The sequence below is a fragment of the Melanerpes formicivorus genome, unplaced genomic scaffold (assembly GCF_026170545.1).
Source record: "Melanerpes formicivorus ecotype bairdi unplaced genomic scaffold, bMelFor1.0.p_v2 SCAF_17, whole genome shotgun sequence".
Classification (NCBI taxonomy): domain Eukaryota; kingdom Metazoa; phylum Chordata; class Aves; order Piciformes; family Picidae; genus Melanerpes; species Melanerpes formicivorus.
In genome coordinates, this window is record NW_027142369.1 from 10835233 (window position 1) to 10857626 (window position 22394).

Below are 22394 nucleotides of genomic sequence, written 5' to 3' on the forward strand. Positions count from 1 at the left end.
GATACTGAAATTTGACAATGTGGTAACATAGAGGACCTGAAATGGCAAGTTTCAGGTAAGCTTAATAGGAAGGAGTAATCTCTCCGCATTTCATACTGAGTGCTGTCATCGGCTGTGCCTCCACAATCTCACTGAGTTTCCTTTCTTAGTATATTGAGAGAATATGAGAACATAGATTTTGCAAGGCATTTATGTCAATAAACTTCAGCTTTGTTTAATCATGAGTAGTTAATTTAATTCCACAGTTTGAGAAAGTTCCTCAAAAATGTCTTTCTGGATAAATTCGACATTGTCTACATCCTTTGTGGTGGCTTCAGCTGTCTACTCAATACAAATAGTGATACCAAAAAGCTGGTTCATAGCTATTGCTTGTGTCCTCTCCTGATCCAATGGCCTTAGAAATCACAGGGAAAGTCTCCTGTGACTCATATTCTTAACACTTAAGTCAATGATGTGTATCAGATAGGAATTTGCTTCCAAACTTGACTCACAAAATGCATTTCTGGAGTAGGTGGTTTTCCAGTTAATAGATTTCTACAGCTGAAATGACCAAAGATGAACAAGCTGAATGATTAAGACATAATCAGATACATTAGTCAAAACCTCAAGGGACAGAAATAGATGCTTCATAATCTGTTAAGATGTTCCTAGAGAACACAGCAGGTATTACAGTCAGTTGGCCAAATGACTAAATAAGGCAACAGAGTGACAAATGCTCCTCCAAGAAGGTTAGATTTTCAGTATCAGAACTGCATTATTTGCACGATGCTAATGCAAAACAGGATTACATGCTCCGTTCAACATTTCTAATCACTTCTCTGTTTGAATGCTGAGGTTACTCCAGTTAGAACAGGTGTTCATCCTTTTGTAGAAGGGTTTCCAGAATATTCATTGTGGAGCATAAATACAGTTTAAAGAAAAAGAAAATTAAAGACAGCCAGACGTCAGCTGAGTGTATGACACTCAATTTCATAATAGCTCAAACATCATTCAAGGCAGTTAGTCTTTCACATAATTTCCACTAAAGTAATCGCTGCTGAATCTCAGGCAGAGCTTTTAGTGTTAACAATTGTGCATTTTATCACCAGGTGATCTTTTTAAAATATAAAGATACCAGCTTGACCCAATTCCCAGTATTTAAACAGTGTGATGCATCATGCATTTAGTAAGTGCTTATGTGTTCCTTCCAAGGTAGTGTTCAATGTTTAAAGCTTCCAATATTGTCTTCATATTTTGCAAGATTAGACATGAAATGTGAATAGTCAATAAATATCTCTCTGATTTTCTCCCCCTTAAAGTAGTGGTCAGACTGAACTGGCTTTTAAACTTACAGTGAAATGTACTTAAATTAATTCCTCTTTGGAAATAATATGCTTTATCTGTACTTAGGAAAATTTTGCCCAGATTTTGAAATAAATACTGTATTTTTTGTATGGTTGTACAACTGCTAAACTGTCTATGTAACTTAAAGAGAGAAGATATAATATGGCCGGAGGATGGAGATGTAATACAGATGTCAGACACTCCTGATCAGTGGTTGACTCTTGGTTTGCCTTTGTGCAGCAGAAAGTGCAGTGTAAGCCTTACTACTGGGATGAACTTAAACAACTGGGTGCAAAAAGGAGACTCTCCACTTTAGGTTCCAGAACTCTGACACTAACTCAATGTTGGTAATGAGCAATGACTCTTTAAATCAAATGGAAATAATGTGTATCTCACTGGCCATCACAACAGGACCTGATCTGACACTGCTGTTTTCTCCCTCACAGCGAGTTGTAAACTTTGAGAACTGGGGTGAATTCACTGAAACACGCTGTTTACTTTTGTGAAATATGCTATTAAGCTGCTCTGTAGTTTTCTTTTCTAATGTAGGTATTGGTTGTGTGGGGTGTGACTGTCATTCAGTAGTCCATTGGCCCCAATCCATTGTATAATGACCATTGTAAGCGACTTCTCAGGTTATTGGGTGGGTTGGCTGTTCAGTGTGCCTCACAGACATATATCCCAAAGCAAATAAGTAGTTTGGATGGAAAGAAGACCTATAAACTGAATCTGTGTCTTGTGAAAATGCAAAATACAGAAATCAAAATGGGAAAATTCCACTACCCTCCATGGTATTAGTCATCATGAGAGCCTGAATGCAAATACAGAGCTTCAATTTATTATGGATTTGGGGACCTGAAACAAATTCCAACAGGATTTGAAAAGCATACAAGAATGTTGTTAAACAGATTACATCTAGAAATATCAGATATATGTTACCCTTCAAACATTAGTTGTGAAAAGAAACAGAGGTGCAGAAGAGATTAATGTGTTTTTTTAATGGAAAACTCCACAAACTCCAGTATTTTACTGTTTGATAATATAATTAGCCAGTGTTTTGACTAGACTGATTCAATAATGATGCATAGAAAAGGGCAATTTAATCTTGGCACAGTAACTGGGAATGTTTGCCTCATTGCTTTCTATGTCTTAATTTCTACTTTAAATTAAATGTCTTCAGTTTTGGAATGTTTTATATCAGAAACCTTCCTTTACAAACCTTCTATTTTGAGGCACTAATCAATTTAATGCACAAGTTAGGTATATCATGGGATTCCAATAGATCACAAACATTTTTCTTCACCTGCATCTATAAATTCTATTCAAATACATTGCAAACCATTTGTGCATCGAGGAGGACATGCACATCATTTGTTCCCTCTCTGATGTTTCTGTTAAATTTTTGATGGTTCCTGTGCTGCTTTTCTCCAAATATTTGCACTTCCATTTATTTGTACTTCATTTATCTTGTATGAAAAAAAAAACAAACCAACCACAAAACACTGCACAAATACTGGCTTTAGGAAAATATATGCAATATTGATTGGAAAGGAAATTAACCCTATATGCAAAGGCGTGTGGTCTTGCCAGTGCTTTGTGGTCTGTAGTACCCTCAACACAGAAAGGTAGTGTACCCACAGTTGTTAGTTCCACATTCAGGCAGTGAAACTTCTTATAAATAACAATATAACCAGAGTTATATTAGCTCTGGTGCAGGATAATATGGGGTGGAGACTGTAGACTAGAGGAAGTTACCCAGTTACTCTCTGGTGGAAGAGAGGAACAAGAGGCAGATTTCTTTGTGGTTACCCATTAATTACAATTACTTTCTGACATTTCTCTTGAGCATCCCTTAGTGATGAGGGCTGTTGAAGTAGGTGGACCCCTGTTTTGGCCAGAATAGCACTCCTCTGCTTGGATTTAACTGAATATTATTCTCTGAGAAGATGCAAGAGTCTATTTGGATGGTGTACTTCCATTTATGAATGCTCTTCCACCACAGTTGACCTCATTGAGGTCAAAACAGAGTCTCCTGTTTACTTCAAGCTGACAAAGTATCAAATCATTTCTTTTTGTGATAAACATGCCAATTTTCACTTTGAATTCCTCAGAACTCTTCTGTTACTTGGAAGGACTGAGCTTGAATAAAGTAATTTATCCACCTAATGAGTGCCAAACTTGATTGTCTTGGATGAGGACAGAAGTACTTCAGAGGGAGGAGAGTTTGATCCTGTATAAAAAGATTTAAAGCAGACATGGGAATTGCTGTACAGCCTTCTGTGTTAACCAGCAGGATATTTCAGATGAAATAATGATTTTTATTCTTTTCTAGGGGATCAGTAGTCTCTTCAGTTCCTTAAAAGTGGTGCGTCTTCTACGACTTGGTCGCGTTGCCAGGAAGTTGGACCATTATCTGGAATATGGTGCTGCTGTCCTGGTTCTGTTGGTGTGTGTATTTGGACTGGTGGCCCACTGGCTAGCCTGCATATGGTACAGCATCGGGGACTATGAAGTTATAGATGAAATCACTAATACAATCAAAACAGATAGCTGGCTCTACCAGTTGGCACTGAGTATTGGGACACCATATCGTTACAACACCACTGGCTCAGGGCAGTGGGAAGGAGGACCTAGTAAAGACTCCTTGTACATATCCTCTCTCTACTTTACCATGACAAGCCTTACAACAATAGGATTTGGAAACATTGCACCAACCACTGATGGAGAGAAGATTTTTTCAGTGGCCATGATGATGGTTGGCTGTAAGTAGAATTTTATTTTATTCTGTAAGTACGATAGTTGCAAAGCATATTTGTTGTGAGGTTTCTTGACATCCTAAAAAGACTGAAGTACCTTTAAACAGTCATGAAATGAACTTGGAATTATTGAAAGCAGGAACTGAGGTTGTGTAATTGCTGTAGCTTTTAAATTGCTTGAGAGACAGTACATAAGAGTGCCTCGTGGCAGTACTGTATTGAATTCACATACTCTTCGTGATACTTTAGTATTGGATGCTTTATTATTGGATTCAATCACGTTTGAATGGTCTTGGGTGGGATTTGGTCAATAGTTACAATGCATATTCAGATTCAGTTAGTCTGACTGACTTGCACAGTCTTGGAAATGTTTTAATTTGTTTTAGCCAAATCTCAAAACATTTGATTATGCTATAAAGTTATTGTGTACTTTATGGTATGGTTTCACTGGAAAGTCCTGTTTTTCTCTCTGGAATGTGGTGACCTTTGTCCCCAGCAAAGCTAGAAGTGAAGGGAATAATAACACACTATATTGCACCTTTTCTCTGCTTCCTGCTGTTTTGCAGCTCTGCTGAGATAGTCTAAGAACAATAGTGGTAAGGCACACTTCTCATTTCATGTGCTGCCAAGGTTAGATAACCGAGCAGCTCTCCAGGTTAACAGAAATCTTCTAAATGTAATGAGACTGCTGAAAATGTTAATATCATTTTGGAGAATTATTTTGGTGTTAAATAAATAATTCTGGGTATTTCTCTGATGCTTTCTATTCCTGAGCTTTGTACAAGCAGTAAGCAATTAGGCAACAACAGAGCAAACAAAGCCTTTTGAAAATAAGATCTACATAATCTCTCTGTAATTATCTCAGCTAACACTTTAAGATTATCTCAGAGAAATACTGAACTATAAAAAGGAAGTTTTCTTGCTACAGTCTTTATAGATCTGTAGAAGATTAAAGCCATTTGTTTGGAGATTTTTTGAATGCTTTTTAAAGAGAGAGGTTGTGGTTTTTGGACTCTACTTGCAGTGTGGTGCAATGAAATTTCTGCTGAACAGCATCTTTACATGGTGGGTTGACGTGTTTCAAAATATTTCGAAGTCATAAAAAAACAAATCTCCAAGCTAGAGCATTAATGAGCTATTCCAAGTATGCCATAGAAAACCTATAGGTGCTGTTTAGCCATGTGTTGAAACTGCTTTGTGGTATTTACAGAAGACTGGGGATTTGGAGAAGAAAGTGTATATGGAACATTTAAAATATTATAATGTTTACTTCCCTTGTCTTTTCTGGGGAATTGTTGCCCTGATGGAGAGAGTCCCACAGAAGTTAAGCAGCTGTGGTGAAAGAGATAAGAGCCCACAGAACTAAGCAGGGTGGGGTGAGATACACAAAACCATAATGAATAATAGTAATAATAACAAAATACATACACGGTCTCAGTAAGTGAAAAGGAAATGTACTTGCTTAGTATTTGTTCTAGGTGGATTGTACTCTTGCGTTTTAATCTCTGAAACGTACAGAGCAGTGTCAAAGTTGACATTTATGGTAATCTATGCACATGCCACTGGTTTAACAGTTTTCATAAGTGTGACCTAAGGAATTATTAAAGCATTATTAAAGGTACATATTAGTGGTTACTGTAAGCTTAGTGGTTAGAAAACCATAAGTAGGTTTATAGTCTTTTGGGCAAAGCCAAAAGTAGAATCTAAATGTGGAGAAGCATGGCAGAAAGACAGTTAAATTGCTTATTGCATAAAAATAATGCCATCAAAATAAATGTGGCTTCTCTTGTGAGTGGGGTGAAAAGCATTGTGGCATGCAGGAAGGCCACAGACAGAATAAACTTTCCTTTTTAAGTTATTTGTAAATATAAAAATGCTTCAGTTGTGATCCAATAGTTGAATATTTTGCAGACACATCAGTGAAAGTATTAAGACTTTCAACTCATGCACATGAGTATAAGGACTGCTCCTGAAATCTAGATACTGGTCAGAAAATATGTCAGCTTCCAAGAAGATGCTGGTCATGCTTGCGATATTCCTCTAAAGAGATCAGACCTGCAGTATTCTATACATGTGCCTTGCAGTGCCAGCTGCTGAAAACACAACAGTCTGAACACCAAAGTGGGATAGCAAGGCACAAAAAATAGCAGATTAAAAACACAGTATCTCAGGCAAAGTGACCAGTGAGCTTGGGAAAAGGATTTGGCCCCAAGAAAAGGTGTAACTAAGAAGTGAAAATCATTCAAGTTGTTTTTTAAGGATATTTTTAAAATTAATTTTCCTTTTAAGCAGTGTTTTGAGATAAACATTCAGCAAAATTCAATTACAGTTCAATCAGTAAAAAACTCTGATCCCTGAACCGACTCCTGTCATAAACAGAGAGAGACTGTGAAATACCTTTGGTGGATTTCCTGAAGAAGTTTGCTAATACCAATAGTTGATATTGGCAGCTTCTTTTCTAACAAACTGTGCCAAACGAGTGTCTTAGACTTAGCACTGGAATCAGAGATAGTAATTCCATCACAATCGCAGCTGCCTGCTCATGCAAACTGCAGATATGAAAGGAAATCTTCCCTGCTCTGTCAGCTAGTAGCGACTTGTTCTGCAAGCCCAAAGTTTCCTATTCAGGCTGGCAAAGTTATCAGGACCTGGGAGGAGTATTTGGAGAGATTTGCAAATCCTCCTGGTGGGCAGGATTGCAAAATGATGTACTTGTTAAAAATAGCCAAATTAAGATTCTGTAGCTGCTGATAAAGCATTGCTCAGTGTGGGGCAGTGGTGGGGGAAACCCAGATGAATGGGGAAGCTTTTCAGTTTGATTGGCAGTTTGTCACTTGATTGTTCACTGAGGACAGAATTGGGTGGGATCTTTAGACTGAAATAAATCACCTATCTTGTAGGAAAGAGAGCTTTGAATAACTTAACCTCATCTTGTGAAGTTTACTTCCAATTTCTTTTTTGCCTTACTTGCTTTTGCTTGGTGTCCAGTGCTGTTCAGCAATATTTTTTTCTCAACACTTGAAAAGCTAAAAATAGCAAATACAAAGCATCCTGTGACGAGAGAACAAGGTTTTTACACGGGTTTTTGTTTAAATACCTATTCTTCATTTGCTGCCTAGAGTTCCTGAATGTGCATTGAAAATCTGATTTTTATAGCTCCTTTTGTGTTGATACACAGGTCATTTCATCCCTTTTATGCACAGAGCAGAACAAGTAGGTAGATCTGTCATACATATGCTTTGAATGGACCAGGAATCATATTCAGGAAGGACCTTTCTTGTAAATTTCCCATTATCTCAGTCTCTAGCAAGAAGCTCAGCTCTGCTGCTGCATGTTCCTCTAGCTAAGTCCACAAGCAGTTTTTAGGCTTCTACAGGACAGCTGTAGATCTAAATGTAAAACTAACTGGGTTTCTGCCTTTCACAAAAAGGGATGTATTAAGAGAGAAACCAGAAAGACACTTTTTGGTTTTATACTATTACTACCTTGCAACTCAGCACAGCCAGGACTTCAGTGAGCAGAATGTCTGTAAAAGGGAAAAGGCATTTTTGGGAATGTGGCAGCATGGCAGGGTGAAACAGCTTGCAGAATTCAGGAGAAATGAGGTTTTCTGAAGAATCATAGAATCATTTTGTTTGGAAGAGATCTTTAAGATAAAGTCCAACTGTTAAACCAACACTGCTATGTCACCACTAAACCATGACTCTAAGAATCATATCTACATGGTTTTTAAATACCTCTAGGCATGGTGACTCTACCACTTCTTTGCTGGACAACCCTTCTCGTGGGAGGTGTTTGCTGATATCCAATTTAAACCTCCCCTGGTGCAATTTGAGTCTATTTCCTGTTCTATCACTTGTTATTTGAGAGAAGAGACCAACACCCACCTCACTATGACCTTCTTTCAGGTAGTTGTGGAGAATGATAAGGTTTCCTCTGAGCCTCCTTTACTCCAGGCTAAACAACCACAGTTCATTCAGCTGCTCCTCATAAGACTTGCTCTCTAGATCCTTTGCCAGCTTTGTTTTCCTTCTTTGGATAGACTCCAGCACCTTTATGTCCTTCTCACAGTGAGGGGCCCAAAAGTGAACCCAGCATTTGATGTGCAGCCTCACCAGTGCTGAGTGCAAGCGGACAATCACTTCCCTACTCCTGCTGGCCACGCTATTTCTGCTACAAGCCAGGATTCTGCTTGTTCATATTCAGCCAGCTGTCAACCAACACCTCCCAGTCCTTTTCTGCTGGGAAGCTTTCCAGCCACCTAGCCTGAAGCCTGCATGGGGTTGGTGGGATCAAAGTGCAGAACTTGGCATTTGGCCTTGTTGAACCTCATACCACTGGCCTTGGCCCATTGATCCAGACTGTCCAGATCCCCCTGTAAAGCCTCCAAGCAGATCAACACACCCACCTTACTTGGTGTCATTTGCAAATTTACCGAGGATCTACTCAGTGCTTTCATCCAGATCATTGATAAAGATATTAAATAAAACTAACCTCCCTCAGTACTGAGCCCTGGAGAATATCACTTGTGACTGGCTGCCAACTGGCAAATTTAACTCCATTCACCACAAGTAGTTGGGGCCAGCCAGCCACTTTTTTACCAGGCAAAGTATATGCCCTTCCAAGCCACAAGCAGACAGATTCTACTGTGGGAAACAGTGTCAAAAGCTGTCAAAAGAAACAAGGGTGAATGTTTAAATTACAAGAGTCTATGTACTGCCATATGCCTTCTCTCCTGTGCTGGGAGAAAAAAATGGCCAGTTTCCCATCTCGCGGCTCAGAAGGTCTCTGATACACTTCTGCATGCATCTTGTGTAACTGAGAGCAATCAGTTTGCCCCTGTCCATGTGCAACAATGGAACTGATCTGAATGACATAGAGCAGATGGTGGAGTCAATCTAGCCCCACAAATACAGCATTTACATGAGTTTATTTGTTCACCTCAGTGGGCTCAACCCAGTGCATACTTTATCTAAGCAATAACAGAAATCCAATATATTCTACTAGTCACTGAAATGCTCTGATGATCCTTGCTGCTAGGGAAGGTCAGAACAAGATATTGAAGGCAGGAATGTCAATGGATATTGAATACTTCCCCATTTCTCAGAATGTGGAAGTCCCAGAAGAATCTCTCAAGTCTTCTATGAGTCCTGAGAAGACTTCAGAAAGGGTATCTTGTTTTTCTTGCTTTAGGGAGATACTTACATTGCCTATATATAGCTTGCTTTGGCTTCTATTTGCTTCCAGATTTATGGGGAGGTGGGTGTGGAGGAGGTATTATTTTTCAATAGCTGGTTTTAAATTATGGTGCAGACAGGTTTATGAATTTTGTGTATAAGCAGAAGAATTTATTGTGGCAATTGTACAGGATAAATCTGAACAAATTAGTCTGGAAAAACTTGTCATTTCTGCCAGCTATTGGAGCAATTTCTAGAGATCTCTCTCCAAAACTCAAGTTTCTAATTTCATGGCTTCAAATGCTGACTTCTTATATTAATCTTAAAAATACCCAGGATGTTGATCTGCAAATTGGAAAAGGAAACAGATATGATTACTGTCACTTGACCCCAGGTTGTTATTGTTCAGGGATTGATGAAGGGGAGCATATATATATTAATATGCTGCTCACTTTTAATTTTGCTGAGATTGGGTGAGATGCTCTAATCTGAACCACCTCTGGTTCTAAAATCTCCAGTATTGAGCAATGGGCCAATGATGCTGAAAGCTTCTGGTTGCTCATGGCATCCTCCCTTTCTTTTCCTCAGCACTTGTTTTGGAGTTGTGACATGGACTGCCATGGGCTGTCAGTTATCTCTCCACTGATCTGCCAAAACCTAATTAATTATTCAAGTGGGTTATTTAATTGTTCAAGTAATATTAGTCACTTCCCTGCCAATATATGATAGTTAGCCACTTGAGTGCTGTTTGTATGAATCATGGAGGTTTATCTAGTAAATTTGTTAAGCAGTGGCTAAGCCCACGCACTGACACAACAGTGTGTAATTGTAGGAAAGCACTTGTCTGGCAGACTTCCAGACAAGCAATCCCAAGAGTCCATAGGATTTAATTTTTGATTCCAAGGAAAATGTATGTGCAAGATAGCACCTCTTAGCAAAAATCACTACTAGTAATGTAGATTAAATAGTAGTTTTTTACAGCAGTAGCTAGTAATGTGAGAAGGCTTTACATTTCTAGGAATTTATAGGCTTGTGTGTTTAGCTGTGGTTGAAATCCAACTCTGCCCTGAGTCTCTTACAAGAGTCAGTTCTGTGGCATTTTCTTTTCCTGCAGGAATTTGGCATATGGGCAAGGCACAGCTTTGCACTGCCTGTCCAGGAGCTGCAGAAGGTTTTCATAGTTTTCATAGTTTCATAGTTTCATAGTTTCATTCAGGGTTGGAAGGGACCACAAGGATCATCTAGTTCCAACCCCCCTGCCATGGGCAGGGACACCCCACACTAGATCAGGCTGGACAGAGCCTCATCCAGCCTGCTCTTAAACACCCCCAGGGACGGGGCCTCGACCACCTCCCTGGACAACCCATTCCAGGGTTTCACCACTCTCATGGTGAAGAACCTCCTCCTCACATCTAGCCTGAATCTCCCCACCTCCAGCTTCATTCCATTCCCCCTAGTCCTATCACTACCTGATATCCTGAGAAGTCCTTCCCCAGCCTTCCTGTAGGCCCCCTTCAGATACTGGAAGGCGACAATTAGGTCTCCTCGGAGCCTTCTCTTCTGCAGACTGAACAGCCCCAACTCCCTCAGTCTGTCCTCACAGGAGAGGTGCTCCAGCCCTCTGATCATCCTCGTGGCCCTTCTCTGGACACGTTCCAGCACCTCCACATCCCTCTTGTAATAGGGGCTCCAGAACTGGACACAGTACTCCAGGTGGGGTCTCACCAGGGCTGAGTAGAGGGGGAGGATCACCTCCCTCGACCTGCTAGCCACACTTCTCCTGATGCAGCCCAGGATCTGATTGGCTTTGCGGGCTGCAAGTGCACACTGAGAGCTCATGTTGAGCTTTTTGTCCACCAGCACCCCCAAGTCTCTCTCCTCAGGGCTACCCTCCAGCCAGTCCCTGCCCAGCCTGTATTTGTGCCTGGGATTGCCTCGACCCAGATGCAGGACCCTGCACTTGCTCTTATTGAACTTCATGAGGTTGGCCTGTGCCCACCTCTCCAGCCTGTCAAGGTCCCTCTGGATGGCCTCCCTTCCCTCCAGCGTGTCTGCTGCACCACACAGCTTGGTGTCATCAGCAAACTTGCTGAGGGTGCACTCAATGCCACTGTCCATGTCCCCCACAAAGATGTTAAATAAGACAGGTCCCAGGACTGATCCCTGAGGGACTCCACTTGTCACTGGCCTCCACTGGGACATGGAGCCATTGACAGCCACTCTTTGGGTGCGACCATCAAGCCAGTTCCTTATCCATCTAGTGGTCCACCAATCAAACCCATGTGTCACCAGTTTGGAGACCAGGATGTGGTGTGGGACAGTGTCGAAGTGTTTTGACCTCTTCAGCAGAGGACTTGTGCTAATTTTTTATCTACTCCTTATAGTTTCTTAAAATCTGGATTGTGTTCAAATTTCATTGAACAAGAGCAGGCTTTGCTATTGAGTTCCTAATTGCTTCAGTTACATGGAGATGCAACCCTCAAACTCTGTTTGCTGGGTGGGGTGTGAGATATTTCTACAGCAATCAGTGTGAAGTGGCTTGGAGAGTTGGATGACAACCTGCAGCTCCTGAAAGGATCACATGCATGTTATTATCAGGTTGGTTATTGTCAGGGAGAGATGAAGCAACCTCTCACTTCTCCATGGCCTTCTGTGTTGTACTACATGGTTTGACAAAACTGCCATGATCAAGGCTACTGAGAGGAGGGCACGAATATGTTTCCAAATTAGGTCTTTTGTATACAACTGCTTCCCTCCTGCTCATCTGCACAAACACACATCCTGGAAAGGCTGCAAACTCAGCTTGCATTAACAGCTACATCCCAAAGATGAAGCATTTTATTTGGGAGAGGTGGAGATTGTCTGGAGGAAATAATTAGTTTCTAATTGGGCTTTAAGAAACGTAGGACTAATGGAGGAGGAGGTTGTTGATGTGGGGACTGTCTTGTAGTAAAGAACTGCTTGACCCAGAGTGGTTTTAAACACCGAGAGTACCAAATATTTTCCCAGAGTGGCTGACAGGGATGTATTTCTAGCTGTCATGTTCTGGGCATCTTGGTTTCTCATTGTTTCATTTCTGTAGGTCTGAAGTAGTACAATGTCATGAACCTCTCAAAAATATTTAGAGCACTGAGGACTTAGCCTGTACCTCTCTCATCTTCATCTTTTCTGCAGCTTTTTCTGCAAGAGCCTTAATTGAATAAAGAAAAATTTTTCCTTTGGTGGAAGTGTGGGAGTATGACTGCCCTTTCCTCCTTAAAGAGCTTTACCCCTTCTTTACCCCTTTCCCTTCACTCTGCAGGAAGGACAGGATAGCATCCAAAATGACATTTCTCTCCTGGGTACCTGCTGTGCATCCCTGCCAGTTCTGAGTCAAAAAAAAAAAAAAGATCTGATTGTGCTTTAGTAGAAATATTTTGATCATGAATGATTAAAAGTAGTTTTCTTCCACTGGCCAGCAGCCAGCATGGATTTGTCAAGATCGGTTCATGGCGAATTAATCTGATTTCTTTCCTTGACAAGTTAACTGCCTAGTGAATAAGGAAAATTTAGTAGCTATGATATATCTGAACTTTTTAAAAGGCTTCTGACACTTTTCTACGTAGTGGTCTCATAGCAGACAAATGAAAGATGATCTCAACAGTCATAACAAAGTCAGTGATAACTGATTGAAAAATCTCTCTCAAAAAGTAATCAAGGGCTTTGCTGTCAAACCTGGAGTGAATTGCCAGGGAAGTCTTTGCCCTGTGTGTGATTTTATTCAACGCTTTCATTAGCAGAGCTGAATGACAGAACAGAGGGAGTACATTGGGAGAGTTATGAGAAGGGTTGCAAGCAGTTTAGATGACAGCATCAGAATCCATAATGATCCCAATAAATTTGAAAGACAGCCCAAAATCAGCAAGGTGAATGTCAATAAAGGCAAGTGCAATGCACCATGTGTAAGGAGGGCAAATCTAATGCATAAGTGTAGTATAGGGAATAACTGCCTCTGCTGCTTTGAGGCCATAGAGGATCTTGGAGGAAAAGGAAGTGGGAGGGTGATAGACAAATGCAGATTGAATGTAACACAGTAAGGGGCTAAAACCTGTAAATACCACTCTGGAAGCTATCAGGAACATTGCCATAGGCAAGCTGAAGAAGGCATCTATTCTGCTGGGAATATGGCTGGTGAGACATCTCTGTTTTTTTAATACAGGAATTTAAGAAATCTGTAGACCAGCTGGAGAGAGAGGAGATCAATAAAAATCTGTTACAAGACAGGATCTCATGGTAACAGTTAGAGGAATTGACTTTGGTTTAAACTGATGGAAGCTGCAAGGAACATGAAGATTGACTTTTGCCATAGAAAGAGTGTGCTTGAAAGGGGAAAAAAGTGTTGGTCCTCAGTGTTTTCTGAAGGGCAATCAGGTCAGCTGGGAAGGAATGAAGACTAATATTGGAAACAGGGGTTTCCAACCTTAGTCCACTGAAATTTTTAACACCATGGATGAAGCCACTACCAGATTTGGTAGTCCTGACTTCATTAACAAGTAACTGTCAGTCTTGCTCAAGGTGTCTTTGCTTTTGCCTCAGTATGAATATTGGACTAGTCAACCCCTTGAGGTCCATCCCAACTCTACATCTCTGATGTTGCAGGGAGTGTAAGGTACAGCTGAGAATCTCTATTGTGTGTTACACAAGGCAAAGCTAGCAAAGCTTGCTTTCTCTAAGCGGTTGACCATTCATTAACATTTAGTGATGTTTTCTGGTCCATGATGTACTGGCTGCAGGTTTGCACTGCATAGTCTCCCAATCACTTCTCTATGTGAACTGTAAAGTGTGTTTGTGTACACTTATCCTGGAGAAGTTCAGCTCCCTGTGGAAATGCTGTTGTCATCTAAATCGTGCAAGGCATTGAAAGATGAATGAAGGTGTTCAACACTAAAACAACACTTTAGGGTTGGGTTATTTGGTGGTTTTTTTTTTTTTCCCTTTTTTTTTTTCTTTTCTTCTTCTGTACAAGGAGTGAGAGTAGCTCTCACATTTTCTAACATATTTGAAAGGAGCTGGTAAATCATGATTTGATTATTTGTGGAAGAAGAACCTGTTCTCACTGTGGGTTTGAATCAAGTCCATCTGTGGGTAACAGAGGGAAATAGCTTCAGAAGAGGAGTTTTGATGGGGTTTTTGGCTTTAAAAGTTTTTGTTACTGAAATATAGTTCTCAGCTAAATATTTTTGCTCCAGTGTTTTCACCCAGCCTTTTTCTTTAAGAAAACAAAGACTTGAGGAAAGAAAGATAAAGTAATAATTTTATTGTGGAAATTTTCTTTTCCCTTTCTTTTTTTCTCTGTCTTTATTCTTTTAAAGCATATTTACTTCAACATGTCTTGTTACTACCCACTGGATGAATAGTAGAAAGGTAGAAGTAGACTCTTAAAAGTTAGGGCAAGCACAAATACAGGCTCAGCAGAGAATGAATAGAGAATAGTCCTGAGGAGAAGCTCAGGTTGAAGAGAAGCTAAACATTGAGCCAGTAATGTGCAGTTGCAGCCCACAAAGCCAGTCAAATCCTGGACTGCATCAAATGAAGCAGAGAGGTGATTTTCCCCCTCTACTTCACCCTGATGGGATCCCACCTGGAATAATGTCTCCAGTTCTGAAACCCCCAACACAAGAAGGACATGGAACTGTTAGAGCAAGTCCAAAGGAGAGCCATAAAGATGACAGAGGGCTGGAACACCTCTGCTATGGACGTGGTCTGAGAAATTTGGAGTTGTTCAGCCTGGAGAAGAGATGGCTCCAGGGAGACCTTGTAACAGATTTTCAGTATTTGAATGGAGGTTACAGGATAGCTGGACAGTGACATTTTGGAAAGGTAGGTAGTGACAGGATGAGGAATAATAGCTTCAGACTGGAAGAAGCTACAGTTAGGTTAGACATGAGGAAGAAATTCTTCACCAGGGAGGTGATGAGGCACTGTAACAGGTTGCCTAGAGACGTTGTGGAGACTCCAACTCTGGCAATTTTCAAAGCCAGATTGGCTAGGGCCTTGAGCAACCTGGTATAGAAGGGCTTGGAACTAGATGATCTTTATGGTCCCTTCTATGGCAAGCCATTCTATGATTCTATGAACATTATAATTCTTACAGTGTATTGGGAAGGTTGAACAGCCTGAAAGCATCAGTTCAAATACAGGTAAACAGTACTGTTTTTAGATGGTGTGTTGCATCCTTTTAGTTTCATCTCTCACACCTCATGTGTGATTGAGCGACATCAGGTTAAAGGCTAGGAGGCCAGAGTGAGGTCTGGCAAATTCCTACCTATTTTTTCAAGCGTTTAATCAAGCCCTTTGGTCCTTCCTGAACTAGGATCTTAAGCATATGGTGTGTTTTAAGTACTTGAATAGCCCCACTGACCTCATTGTTGCTTAATGTGAGCTTGCCTTTATGGCCACACACCATAGTGAAAGGAACATTTTTGACATTTAAGGTACATGAATGGATCTTCCAAATATAGTCAAGGGGGAATTAGAAAGGTGAGTTCTATTGCAAGGTCGCTAGGACTCATGCCTAAAATTCATGAAGGTATTGTAAAACCACACCATCCATTTCAGTGGGATCCTGTGTATAGAATTTTTTTTTTTTTACATGATATGTTTGAATGATAAAGACATGGGAACAAATAATTATTCCTTTATATGGTGAAAAAAATGGATTTATTTGCCCTTCTTCCTTCCTCACCGGAAATATTTTAAAGCACAGCATTGAATGGATGCTTCCTCTCCATTATTTTTTAATAGGAAATTGAGGAATAAAGATGGTTATTACTGTGCCTTATTAATGCAGACATTTCCTGCTCAAATTGATAGCCCACCTTACCTAAAGGAAATGTAACTTTCTAGTTAATCAAACACAATCTTTCTACCTTAGCACCTGAAAGAGGGGAAAAGAAAGCAAGTCAAAATGGTTAGAAGGAAGTTCTGAAAAAACATACTGGCATCAGTGCTATATTGGAAAATATTGAAAGGGCTGGAGGATGTGAGTCTGAAATAATTAAATGTGGGTGAAAATTGGTCATGGAAGAAGGAGCTTATAATCAAGTATCTTTGCCTGAAGATGAATGAAGTCAATGAGAGAAGGAGAAAGCAAGTCTATGACATACCTCCACAGCCCTTGGCAGTCTTTGGCCAGCCTTCCTTTTCCCCATGCACAAGGTCATTCTAGCATAAAGGTCTGTTTAGTGACATATGAGACTGCATGTGTGTGTTTGTGTGCAAGCTATGATGTATTGAACTCCACCACATAGGTTTCAGTTGCTGCAGGGGCTGAAAATCAGATGGTGTTTTGTGAGACCATGTGGAAGTTTGGTACCACTGAGCACCTTGTCTTCTTTTTACTCCTTGGTTAGGAGCAGGCAGGTGCCCATGGTGGTACTCATATTGAGGTTGCTCTGCAGTCTCTTCTGGGAAATCGAGCATTGACTGTTAAATGTGGTTTTAAATGGCAGAATTAGAGAGATTTATCTCAGACATTAATCTTCATTTCAGAATAATAAATCTTCATTGGCAGAACTTCATTCCTATTTTTCAGGGATCATAACAGATGCATATTATTTGTGTTTGTTGATGGGATTTGGAGAAAGATAAAAATTTTAGGATTTCAGAGATCCTATAGCCTGATTTGGCCAATAAAAAAACCCCAAACAAAACAAATAACTAACTAACTAACTAAAATCTTCACAGTGGGACCCCAGCACTGAAACTGTTTCACATATTCTACCAGCTGCTGAAGGAGCAATGCAAGAGAGCACAAATTTAAATCAAATTAACCAGAAACCCAAACAAACCCAGAATTGTCAGAAAGTATAAATAAATTAAATGCTAAAGTGCTTTTATAAACAGAAGACTTAATGATAAATATTGGGGCATTCCCAAGTAAACTACTATCTAACTATCTTAGGGACAAAATAAGATTTAAACTCCCATTACAGACAAACTCGAAAGAAAATTATTCATATGGTTTACACATGGGTATGTTCTTGTTAAAATGCTTCTCATAAGCAAGAGAAGCCATCAAATGCTTCTAGATGTTTGCTGTCTTGTAAGAAGTGACTAGAGGCTTTGGAAGGAATTTAATGGAAACTGCATCAGTATTGAACACCCACACAGAACACACAGAATAGGAGGCACAGGAAGCCAAGCTGAGCAGATTTGATCTAGTCTAATTAGTAAGGCTGTTGTTGGGTTTTTTTACAGTCTATTATTGATATATAAACATGCTATTGAAGAATTAGTAATCTAAAACATTGCAGTTAATTTGAGTTTTTAGTGGTGCTTTAATAGCCATACTCCATCTGGATGATAATAAGAAATAATGGACCGTAGAGAAGTTATGTATCCTCACCTTATAATCCATTTTCAGCCAGCTGAAAAAGCAACAAAGAGGATGTTTGCTGAAATATATCACTTTGTGATTATAAATTCAAAGGGAACAGTCCCGTGTTGTTTCTCTGTGCCAGATATTTATTCCTTTCTTCCTCTGCATGCTGCACAAATATTTCTAACCAAATTTATACTGTGAGTAAAGACATGTTGTCGTGTCAATATGACACAGACATTGCTGCACTGGCATGACATTTTTAATGGGGTTTATGTTGCTACATTAAGAATGTCAGAATGAATCAAATGCTCTCACAGTTTATTGTCTTTCACATTATAATTTTTGCAACAAATCCTCTTCACGTACAATAGCAACACATGGAGGTTGTTAACTAATGTGTTTCTGTGTGTGCTTAAAAAGGAGTTATCACTTGTGATCTCTTTTAATTGGTAGCATTTAACAGAGGACCAGGAGATTTTGGATAGAGGTGTCTGAAGGTTAAGACTCTAAGAATGTGAAACCTTTGTTTCATTTCCAGAGATAGCACATGGTAGAATTGTGAACTTTGGCATTTGATACATTTTTGTGGTTCTTTTTTCTTCTGCAAACCTGCACCTGATTTATTGGTTTAAATGTTAAATGGATGGGAGCAGGAACTCCACATTTCTTGTACAGTGCCTCCCCAACTGTATTCCAAGGTACAGGGAGCCAACAAACACAAATGGAAATGTTCACAAAAAAAGGAGCCTGACTATACTGAATTAGTCTTCCTTTCTGCAGCTAACTCCATGTAACTGGTTCAGACCCTCAAAGATGCATGAGGCACTTAAGTTTTGCCTATACAGTTTAAAAGTTCAGGTGAAGGCAGAGGTAAATGGGGGATAGTATCCATTGCTCTAGCCAATCTAACAGCCTGTGGTTGGAATATTTCATGATAGCTGAAAGTTCATATGGGTCTGAGCCACAGCATTTGTAGGAAGAAATAAAATAAATCTTGTGGTTCATCCTAACTTAAAAAAAGCAAACACTAAAAAGTTATTTTGCTTCAGGGTATGCAGCCTACCAAACAGTACTGGAAGCAATTCGCTCTACCCAAGCAGTATGCTCAATGATAAATAGTTTCAGGATTAATATAGCTAGGGTACATGGGAACGCTGCAGATTTGTGCTGAAATTAGTCTCTGTCTCTTGCTTCTCAGAAGAACATGAGCATATGTAGACATATAAGAAATGTTCTAATATATCCTGAACTTTGATATCCTGAACACATATGCACAGAATCATGGAATTATTGAGGCTGGAAAAGACCTCTGAGATCATCAAGTCCAGCCTATGACCATTAGCATGTTCAGAAGTAGTAGTATTTGGCAGAATGGTAAGGTATGTAACGACTGACATTACAAAGCTACTAGAGCAGGTATCTGCTCTAGTGTATATTAAAGTCTGGAGAACAAGTCTTTTGAGGAGCAGGTGTGGGAACTGGGGGTGCTTTGCCTGGAGAAAAGGAGGTCCAGGGACTTCGTATCACTATATACAACTACCTGAAAGAAGGTAATAACGAGGTGGGGGTTGATGTCCTAAGCAACAAGTGCTAAGATGAGAGAAAATTAGCTCAAGCTGTGCCAGGGGTGGTTTAAATCAGGTATTGGTGAAAATTTCTTCCCCCAAAGGATTGCAAGCTCTGGAACAGGCTGCCCAGGGAAGTGGTGAACTCACTGCGTCTGGAAGTATTGTAGATGTGGTACACATGGACATGGTTTAGTGGTGGTCTTGGCAGTGTTAGGCTAATAATTAGGATTGATGATCTTAAATGTCTTTTTCAGCCCAAATGATTCTATGATTCTATAAATCTACAAAAGGTTTGGAAGTCACATCATAGACACCAGAAATATGTGTTATTCAGGATATTCTGCAAGATATTCAAAAGAGTGATAGAGCTTTGGGGAGTTTGTCCCATCACTTTCAGAGAGATTTTGGCATTTGCACCATGTTTCCTTTTTTTCTAAAACCCCTTCCCATTGTAGCCAACATAGAACATTTTCAGCTAGTTTAGAATCTGCTCCTTGCTCCCCTTTTGCTCCCTACCCCAATCAACATAGAAATACTAGCTATAAAAAGGAAATGTGAGATAGCAGCTACTAAATAGGCAAGATTATCAATCTCTGACCTTTGAGTATTAGCTGTTGGAGTGCTAAGTCTTTGTAGTAGATTAACATAAGACATATTTTTTCCCCCATAAAGAACAAGAAACCAATTTAAGATGGCACTGGTTTTAGTTTCGAATTATTATTATTTCTCATAGGTGTCTGCATGAGATTTCCTTAGTTTCTTGTTCTTGCAACCTGTTTCTGCCAGAAGAATATTGAAGTAACATTTAAACAAAGGCATAATGAATTCAGTTCTACTGAATGAACAACCTTCTTCATTTACAGTACAACTTTTTGAATGCTTTTAACGTTGGAAGAATATTTTCAGTTTGTATATGTTATCCTGATGTGATCGATGGTTGCATTAAATTTGATATTTCTGCTTATAGCTGTTGTTACACCTACATGTATTTCCCAAAGTGAATGAAAGAGGTGGTATTTTTCATGTAGGGCTACAACATATGAAAACTGGCCAGACTAATGCTCCTTCAGCTTTCCTAAAAACATTCACCTTGGCATTGGAAAATATCAGGCCAAAACAAATTAGTCTGACAAAAGGAAGGAAGTTTAGAGTTGAAAGCAAAACTCTGTCTCAACTGGGGAATGTACTGTTCACTCTGCTTATAACAATTTAACACCCTTTCTCACTCTACATTAATATCTTTATTTTGGTAAAAAACATTAAGTATATATTTGTGAGACATAGTATTACCTTCCTTCCATTTTTTGCACTAAATTAAGTTTGATAGTTAGCTTTATATTGGTAATGTTGTCTTTACTTTATAGTCACTTCACATTTGAACTCAGTAAGGAATGTAGATTTATTGACCAGCACATAGCAGAGGGTGAGGATGGAGAGATGAAAGACTTCTCTCACAGTGCATCAATTTTTAAGCTGAGACTTTAATCCACAACATTTTAGGCCATTTCATGAAGAGATTTGTTTGTTTGTTTTGCCAGTTATGTCAAACCGTTTTGTCAGCAATTACGTCAAATTTTGTCCCATTGTGTGCTCACTCCCTTTATTTGTTGTTGTTGTTTCCTTATGTCTGTCACTCTGTGGAAATAATCATGCTATTTGGAAGGGTCATTTGAAAGTTTATTATTTTCATCTACGGTATACTCTTTTGCTGGCAGCTGTGGAAAAGCATGTAGGTACTGTTATATCCTTGTGTACTTGACATTAAGACTTGACTTACCAAGGGCAGAGTGGAGTGCAGACAGTTGGGAATGGCCCTGGCTCCCGACATCCACATTAGCAACCTTGCAGAGATGTGCTGTTGTGCAGCTGTGGCTCACGGAAGGTTTTCAGGACAGCCTTGAGCTCAAGGCATTTCAGTAACTTGTTTTCTGGGCCCTGTAGCAGTCTGGCTTGTGTTTCACTTTCTTGATAGATGTGGAGGCAAAAGGCTACTCTGAATAAATGTGGGGTGTGGTGCTCAGCCATTGCTGAGCAATTATTTCTACGGGCAGTAGGAAGGCTTTTTAAAAAAACTCTGGGTTATTTTTTACTATCACGTTGCTGAAAAAAAACATAGATAGCTGTTTTACAGTCTTTGTGATTAGTTATCCCAGCTATTGATCAACTATAGAGCTACATGGTAAAAATGATGACAAAATGCTCATTGGGAAAGTGAGGTAAAAAAGGGGAGGAATACACAGTCAAAATTTGAGCACCTTCTCTTTCCCTTCCATCCCAATGACTCAGTTCCCTAGAAACTAACTTGCCTGATCTTGGGTAAAATTCATCAGTGCAAATTATCATTACTGTTATTTAAATAACATTGTTTAATTAAATAAAGTTCCTGTCTGTTATCCCATTGCTTCACATTTTTTCTTGCCTTTGTTAAAAATTAAATGTCAACTCTATGTCCACTCAACAGTCTCAGCAATTGAAATATTAAATTCCTGACAATACGTTGACTTTCAAAGATGATGCATTGGAGTATCTGTAATGCAAAAAACCTTGGAAAAGCTAACCAAACCCAGGGATGTCAGTGCTTCCTACATTTTAGTATCAGTCTTAGTTGTGTTTCATTTGTTAAATGCAAAAGCAGTGGTAATGTCTTAAGTAAGAGAAACCCAGGCCTGATGTCAAAGGCCTCCTCTGTTTATAAAACAGTCCCTGTGTTTCTGATGTTTCTGCAAGTGCCATGAGATACAGAATGAAGACTGATGCTCATCCATACTCAGCTAACGACAATGGCTCAGCTGGATCACAGCCAAGGCTTGGCAAAGTTGCACTGTAGAATTGTTTTGGTTGGAAAAGACCTTTAAGCTCATTAAGTCCAACCATGTGGGTGCTTGATTTGCTTGGCAGTTTTGAAATTGCCAAGCAGTGATGGCTTGAGCAGGAACATCACATTGAGTATGTTGTTATGGAGAAGCAGAGATATGTTGACATGGAGAAGCAGGGAAGAATTTGTGTGTGGCCTGGTTTTGCTTAGACAGAATCACAAATCTTGATGATCTCAAAGTTCTATTCCAACCTGGTTAATTCTGTTCTGTTCTATTCTGTTCAAATCTACCATAATCTGCAGTCCATTAGCTGTGATGAGTTAACCAGAGCAGCTGACTTAGCTGGCTCACAGGTGTTTCACATTATAATGAGCATCAGCTCAATATAAAGG

General features: G+C 39.7%; 1 protein-coding gene across 2 annotated transcripts in view; it reads left to right on the plus strand.

Annotated features, from left to right (window-relative positions):
* Positions 1-22394, plus strand: part of KCNH5 (potassium voltage-gated channel subfamily H member 5) — a 157166-nt gene that overhangs the window by 60094 nt on the left and 74678 nt on the right. For both annotated transcript variants that reach the window (XM_068148930.1, XM_068148928.1), the window contains exon 7: positions 3656-4085. In XM_068148930.1, coding sequence (XP_068005031.1) covers positions 3656-4085 — 430 coding nt within the window. The remainder of the gene's footprint in view (positions 1-3655; positions 4086-22394) is intronic.